The sequence below is a fragment of the Oncorhynchus keta genome, chromosome 11 (assembly GCF_023373465.1).
Source record: "Oncorhynchus keta strain PuntledgeMale-10-30-2019 chromosome 11, Oket_V2, whole genome shotgun sequence".
Lineage (NCBI taxonomy): Eukaryota > Metazoa > Chordata > Actinopteri > Salmoniformes > Salmonidae > Oncorhynchus > Oncorhynchus keta.
The window spans coordinates 28,054,683-28,061,431 of record NC_068431.1 but is presented as its reverse complement, the minus strand read 5'-3'; the positions used below and the strand labels follow the sequence as shown (position 1 = coordinate 28,061,431).

At 40.8% G+C, this 6,749-nt stretch overlaps 1 protein-coding gene and 1 long non-coding RNA gene across 5 annotated transcripts; one reads left to right on the top strand and one right to left on the bottom strand.

Moving 5' to 3' along the window:
• Positions 1-571: 571 nt before the first annotated feature.
• LOC118390003 (uncharacterized) lies at positions 572-2,284 on the bottom strand. Its single transcript, XR_008147435.1, has 2 exons — positions 1,267-2,284; positions 572-1,049 (listed from the first exon to the last, which is right to left on the bottom strand). It is a non-coding gene; the product is annotated as an uncharacterized LOC118390003 (long non-coding RNA).
• pigp (phosphatidylinositol glycan anchor biosynthesis, class P) lies at positions 1,192-4,421 on the top strand. 4 transcript variants are annotated; one of them, XM_052529834.1, is made up of 5 exons: positions 1,192-1,214; positions 2,682-2,769; positions 2,952-3,024; positions 3,230-3,348; positions 3,872-4,421. In XM_052529834.1, the coding sequence occupies exons 2-5, from the start codon at positions 2,688-2,690 to the stop codon at positions 3,982-3,984; spliced, it is 387 nt and encodes a 128-aa protein (XP_052385794.1). In that variant the 5' UTR covers positions 1,192-1,214; positions 2,682-2,687; the 3' UTR covers positions 3,985-4,421. The 4 variants fall into 4 exon arrangements, with proteins under 4 accessions (XP_052385794.1, XP_035635995.2, XP_035635996.1 ...); XM_035780102.2 differs by lacking the exon at positions 1,192-1,214 and adding an exon at positions 1,488-1,541; XM_035780103.2 differs by lacking the exon at positions 1,192-1,214 and adding an exon at positions 2,436-2,581.
• Positions 4,422-6,749: the final 2,328 nt, after the last annotated feature.

The following is a 6,749-nucleotide window of genomic DNA, read 5'->3' as shown; positions in this document are numbered from 1 at the left end:
ACATGACGCTGCCACCACAATACTTGAAAATACAAACAGATCAACAACACTGTATTCACCTCATATTACTGGCCTTGATGACAAAGTGAAAAGAAGCAGTGTTTAAAAAACATTCTGTTCGCAACAAGGCTTTTAAGTAATACTGCAAGACAAAACAGCAAATAAATGGACTTTTTGGCCTAAATTAAAAACTACAGGGTTGGATCAAATCCAATCCAACACAACAGTGGAACTCTACTTTCAAGTATTGTGGCAGCAACATGTTATGGGCAGGGACTGGGGAGTTTCAGGATCAAAATAAAATATGAAAGAAGCAACGCCCAGGTAAAATGATGCAGGAAAACCCACCTCAGTATTCTGAAAATCTATAGTTTTATATTTCAGCGAGACAATTAGGAAAACATTTTATAAAACTCTTTAACTATGAAAATGTGGAGTGGGTTATGTACAGTGCCTTGCGAAAGTATTTGGCCCCCTTGAACTTTGCGACCTTTTGCCACATTTCAGGCTTCAAACATAAAGATATAACTGTATTTTTTGTGAAGAATCAACAACAAGTGGCACACAATCATGAAGTGGAACGACATTTATTGGATATTTCAAACTTTTTTAACAAATCAAAAACTGAAAAATTGGGCGTGCAAAATTATTCAGCCCCTTTACTTTCAGTGCAGCAAACTCTCTCCAGAAGTTCAGTGAGGATCTCTGAATGATCCAATGTTGACCTAAATGACTAATGATGATAAATACAATCCACCTGTGTGTAATCAAGTCTCCGTATAAATGCACCTGCACTGTGATAGTCTCAGAGGTCCGTTAAAAGCGTAGAGAGCATCATGAAGAACAAGGAACACACCAGGCAGGTCCGAGATACTGTTGATACAATTCTTACTTTGAATCGAGGAAGCCCACTTGCACAGCCCAGCATGAGGTGTTGTGATTCTCTCGACAAAGCAGAATGTGATACCAAAAGGCAGATACATGCATCAACTGTGACACTGTCTTTTTCAAACTGACAGGGATTTTATTCCATCGCTCATATTTGTCATCTGCACCAAAAACAGAATTTGAGTTATACAGATGAACATAGCCCCCCCAATCCCATTTGATCCTCAATCGCCACCCCCACTCTGAATGGATATGTTTGTAGTCTCCAACAGTGGAGGGTCTGGGTCACACCTGTCCAGCCCCAATACCTATTCCCAACCACCACAGTGAGTGTCAGTACTATGAGCAATCAACTAGTTAGTACTAGCTACTTCTTACCTGGAGGTTGCAGGGCTACAAAGGAACTGTTTTTGACATGGATCTTGAGGAAGAAAAGTTGTTAATAATTTCATGTCTAATGACGTATTGCAAACGTTACATGATAACACTAGTAGAGTCAATTTTCAAAATGTATACTGTAAGTATTCCCTTCGGTCTTACATGCATATTTAATGACACGTCAACAATCATCATTTTTACATACAAATTTTGCCCCGTGTCTGATATCATCGTAGTCCACAAACTCTGGACCAGAGTATGCATCTAACATTTTGGTAAGTTTGAAATAAGAATCATGTCATCATGGAGTCATGACAATACACAGTAGCTAACTTACATTGCATGAGTTAACGTTCGCTAGTTAGTTATATCGACATGCCAACTAGCCAAGTAGCTATTACTCAGTGAACATGTAACGTTACAAAGATAACTTACCACAGGTTAATTGACTGCTAAAACGAGCTAACAAACGTTATCTAAAAGTGACAATTCCGCCTCTAAATAACTTGTCTAGCTAAGTGCTAACATTACAACAAACTGGGTTAGTTAGCTAACGTTATCTGGTATTGTGCTTCCTACCAGAAGCTAACTAACTATAACGTTAGCTTGAGGATAGACAGGAAAGTTATACATCCATCCAACTAGTGAGCCATTGTCTAACTACAGGGGGGGCATCTGATTGCCCGGAGCATCGAACCTCACCTTGAAACAAACGTTAGATTTGTTGGCTCGCTTACTAGCAACTACGCACCGTTCTTTCCTCGCTTTGCCGCGAGACAACATTCAGCTACTTTATCTCGACACCACGACCATTAAGTACACTAGCTACAAAAAAATAATTGCCAGTGCACACACCTTACTTTTCTTGTTCACTTCTTGAAATTATTTGTAAATCTGTTTTATGGTTTGCAACATGTTCATTAGGGAGGCGTTGCTTGCATTTCTAATATGTTGCTAGTTTCCTAACCACATCACACATACGTACATAAATAAATAAGCAGTCATAAACCCCGCCTATTTCTACAACGTGTCTTCTTAAAAATGTATTTTAAACCTAACCTTAACCACACTGATAACCTTATGCCTAACCTTAAATTAAAACCACATTTGTATTTTAATGAATTTTTACGGTATAGCGAGTGGAACCATTCCTCCAAGTTTACGTTCACATGACAAAGTCACATGACAAGTTACCAACATCCACTTCCGGAATGTAGAGAAACAAAATAATGAAGATGGTTAGAAGATTCCCTTCCTAGCCCAACTAAAAAGCGTCACGTCTCTGTATCTTCGAACGAAGCATGCTGATGTTGTGGTGAATATATGTAATCATACATATAGCCTGTTTACAAACCAATCAATTCAGCTGTGTTATATTTAACTATATCTCATCTCTCTTTTCTATGTGGATTCAGATTGCCATGGTGGAAAATTCTCCCTCCCCCCTGCCAGAAAGAGCCATCTACGGCTTTGTTCTGTTCCTTGGCTCACAATTTGGCTTCTGTAAGTCATATGTCCTTTGTGTTTAGTCTGTTTAAGGCAATTACTGTTGAAGTTGGGGATTCAATGCCATATCATCATTATCTGTAGGCTATGAGAAAATGCCAATGTGCTCTCAGATGTAGTGTCAATCAGAATTGTTTTATGTACTTTATGTTTTTGACCCTTTTCTGCTCCTTCTGCAGGTTTGTATTTGGTGTGGGCCTATGTACCAGATGAATGGCTTCATTCAATAGGGCTTACTTACTGGCCTCAAAAGTAAGTCCATCGAAATGAGACTACTGAACATGTTTATGATTTACTTAATAATCCATATAGACAAATAATACATTATATCAGGTAGAGCTACATTACTGAACTTATTGACAATCTGCTAGTCTTTTTCCTTGATACCTGTATTTTGTATATTACCCATGATGGTCCTGAGTGAGTTTATTTTTTATATCCCGTCTGCTGTCTCTAGGTATTGGGCTGTTGCTGTGCCAATCTATCTGCTAGCTGCAGTAGTAGTCTGTATAGTCATGTTGTTTGGGGTGAACATGATTAACACTGCTCCACTCAGCTCAGTGGACAACATAACAGGTAAGCATCAGGCAGCTGGAGACTGACTGTATGGACACAATGTCTATACAGTCAGTTGGAATTACTGTATGTCTGATTTGAAAGTATAATTCGTGAGAATCTGCATTGTAAGATTTCAGTATACCAGACCTGTGTGAGTGCCGGAAATGTTTTCCCTTGATTTTCATGGTAACTTAATTCAGTGATCAGGTTCATCTAGTTCCTCCAGATGTCTGGAAAGTTCTACAATCATTCTATTGTTGTGAATTCATATCTTTGTCCTGGTTTTAAACCAAGAAGTCCCATTTGACATGAAAATAAAAACATTTTGTAGTGAGTCATGGCCGAGAAAGGAAACTGAACTCCAAAATTGTATATCACAAGACAATTAGACTAACAGATGACAGTATTTACTACCTATAAGTTTTTAGCGCTAAAGGATTTTGTACCATGGATTTGTTTTCTATTAGTTTTTCTAATATCTGCCTCTCTTAGTCTAGTAACCTTCACTGTAACCTATAGCCTACCTTATTGTCTTGAACAGATGTCTATGCCAGAGGTCAGCGGATAGATGATTGCCAGAAGAGGGCCATACCCAGATTAAAGGATGTTTCCATCAGTGAAGTGAACAGAATGTTTTATTTATCACCTCAATGACAACCAGATTCGTTGCAAAGTGAATACGGGACCAGGAAGTATGGCATTACCTCAGTGAGGATGCTGACTAAGACAATTAACAAATATATGATTGATGCAGTGTTTTATATGCACTGCAGAGATAATTGCTTGATGGAAAAGTGTTTTCTCATATGATCTTTATTTAGTATTTGTCAAGAGCTACAGTTTTTTTCCCCCTATTGTAAATGTCTTTCAAATTATTTCCTTTTTTTTATTGGAATTTTCATTTTGTGGTTTAAATGATTTGGGCCTGGATTCACAAGTTGTCTGAAAAATAAATCTCAGAAGCTCCTCAAGAAGAGCATTCCGTAGAAAGTTCTTGGATGCAATTTTGTAACATTTATCACAAACTTCACACACTTTCATGTTAATATGTTCATTATTTTCTCATTTAAAACCATGTGAACTGATCTTAATTATTGTATTTGTGCTTTTTGGTTTAACTTATATAGGATTCCAGGCTGTGGATATGCTGTTGATCAATGGTATTAATCTTAAAACATACCTGCATGATATAAGGTATTGCGCGCCTGAGGTAGAGTACCTCATGGTAAACTGTAGACCACACTTCCTACCAAGAGTTTTCATCTATATTATTCATAGCCGTCTATTTACCACCACAAACCGATTTCAAGGTCTAGGACCGCACTCAACGAGCTGTATAAGTCCATAAGCAAACAAGAAAATGCTCATCTAGAACCGGTGCTCCTAGTGCCCAGGGACTTTAATGCATGCAAACTTAACTCCGTTGTACCTAATTTCTACAAGCATGTCACGTGCAACCAGAGGGAAAAAAAACTCTAGACCACCTTAACTCCACACACAGAGATATACAAAGCTTGCCCTCCTTTTGGCAAATCTGACCATAATCCTATCCTCCTGATTCCTGCTTATAAGCAAAAAAGCAGGAAGTACCAGTGACTCACTCAATTCGGAAGTGGTTAGATGATGCTACGCTACAGGACTGTTTTGCTAGCACAGACTGGAATATGTTCCGGGATTCATCCAAAGGTATTGAGGAGTATACCACCTCAGTCACCGGCTTCATCGATAAATGCATTGAAGACATCGTCTCAACAGTACCCATACGTACATATCACAACCAGAAGCCGCGGATTACAGGTAACATCTGCACCGAGCTAAAGACTAGAGCTGCTGCTTTCAAGGAGTTGGACACTAATCCGGATGCTTATACCCTCAGACGAACCATCAAACAAGCAAAGCGTCAACACAGGACTAAGATTGAATTGTACTACACCGGCTCTGACGCTCGTTGGATGTGGCAGGGCTTGAAAACTATTGCATACTACAAAGGGAAACCCAGCCGCGAGCTGCCCAGTGTCGCAAGCCTATCAGACAAGTTAAATGCCTTTTATGCTCGCTTTGAGGCAAGCAAAACTAAAGCATGCATGAGAGCACTAGCTGTTCCGGACGACTGTGTGATCACGCTCTCCGTAGCCGATGTGAGCAAAACATTTTAAATAGGTCAACATTCACAAGGCCAGAAGGATTACAGGGATGTGTATTCAGAACATGTGAAGAACAACTGGCAGGTGTCTTCACTGACATTTTCATCCTCTCCCTGACCAAGTCTGTAATTCTGTAATACCTACATGTTTCAAGCAGATCACCATAGTCCCTGTGCCCAAGGAAGCGAAGATAAGCTGCCTAAATGACTACCACCCCGTAGAACTCACGTCGGTAGCCATGAAGTGCTTTAAAAGGCTGGTCGTGGCTCACTTCAACACCATCATCCCAGAAACCATAGACCCACTCCAATTCGCATACCGCCCCAACAGATCCACAGATGACACAATCGCACTCCACCCTGCCCTTTCCCACCTGGACAAAAATAACACCTATGTAAGTAAGCTGTTCATTGACTACAGCTCAGCGTTCAACACCATACAACTCACATAGCTCATCACTAAGCTAACGACCCTGGGACTGAACACCTCCCTCTGCAACTGGATCCTGGACTTCCTGACGGGCTGCCCCCAGGTGGTAAGAGTAGAGACAACAAATCTGCCATGCTGATCCTTAACACTGGGGCCCCTCAGAAGTGTGTGCTTAGTACCCTCCTGTACTCCCTGTTTACCCACGACTGCGTGGCCAAGTACAACACCAACGGCATCATTAACTTTGCTGATGACACAACGGTGGTAGGCCTGATCACAAACAACCACGAGACAGCCTATAGGGAGGAGGTCAGACCTGGAAGTGTGGTGCCAGGGAAACAACCTCTCCCTCAACATGAGCAAAACAAAGGAGCTGATCGTGGACTACAGGAAAATGAGGGCCGAACACGCCCCCATTCACATCGACGGGGCTGTAGTTGAGTGGGTCGAGAGTTTTTCAAGTTCCTTGGTTCCCACACCACCAACAAACTATCATGGTCCAACACATTTTTCCCCTCAGGAGACTGAAAAGATTTGGCATGGGTCCCCAGATCCTCCAAAAAGTTATACAGCTGCACCATCAAGAGCATCCTAACTGGTTGCATAACGGTCTGGTATGGCAACTGCTCGGCATCTGACCGTAAGGCACACGGCCCAGTACATCACTGGGGCCAAGCTTCCTGTAATCCAGGACCTACAGTGGGGCAAAAAAGTATTTAGTCAGCCACCAATTGTGCAAGTTCTCCCAGTTAAAAAGATGAGAGAGGCCTGTAATTTTCATCATAGGTACACTTCAACTATGACAGAGAAAATTAGAAAAAAAAAATACAGAAAATCACATTGTAG

What these genes read in the sequence shown, in the direction of transcription:
- pigp (XM_052529834.1), top strand. Translation starts at nt 2,688, where the DNA reads ATGGTGGAAAATTCTCCCTCCCCCCTGCCAGAAAGAGCCATCTACGGC. An exon ending in CTTACTTACTGGCCTCAAAA is followed by an intron (nt 3,025 to 3,229) that starts GTAAGTCCATCG and finishes TGCTGTCTCTAG; the next exon opens with GTATTGGGCTGTTGCTGTGC. An exon ending in CTCAGTGGACAACATAACAG is followed by an intron (nt 3,349 to 3,871) that starts GTAAGCATCAGG and finishes TGTCTTGAACAG; the next exon opens with ATGTCTATGCCAGAGGTCAG.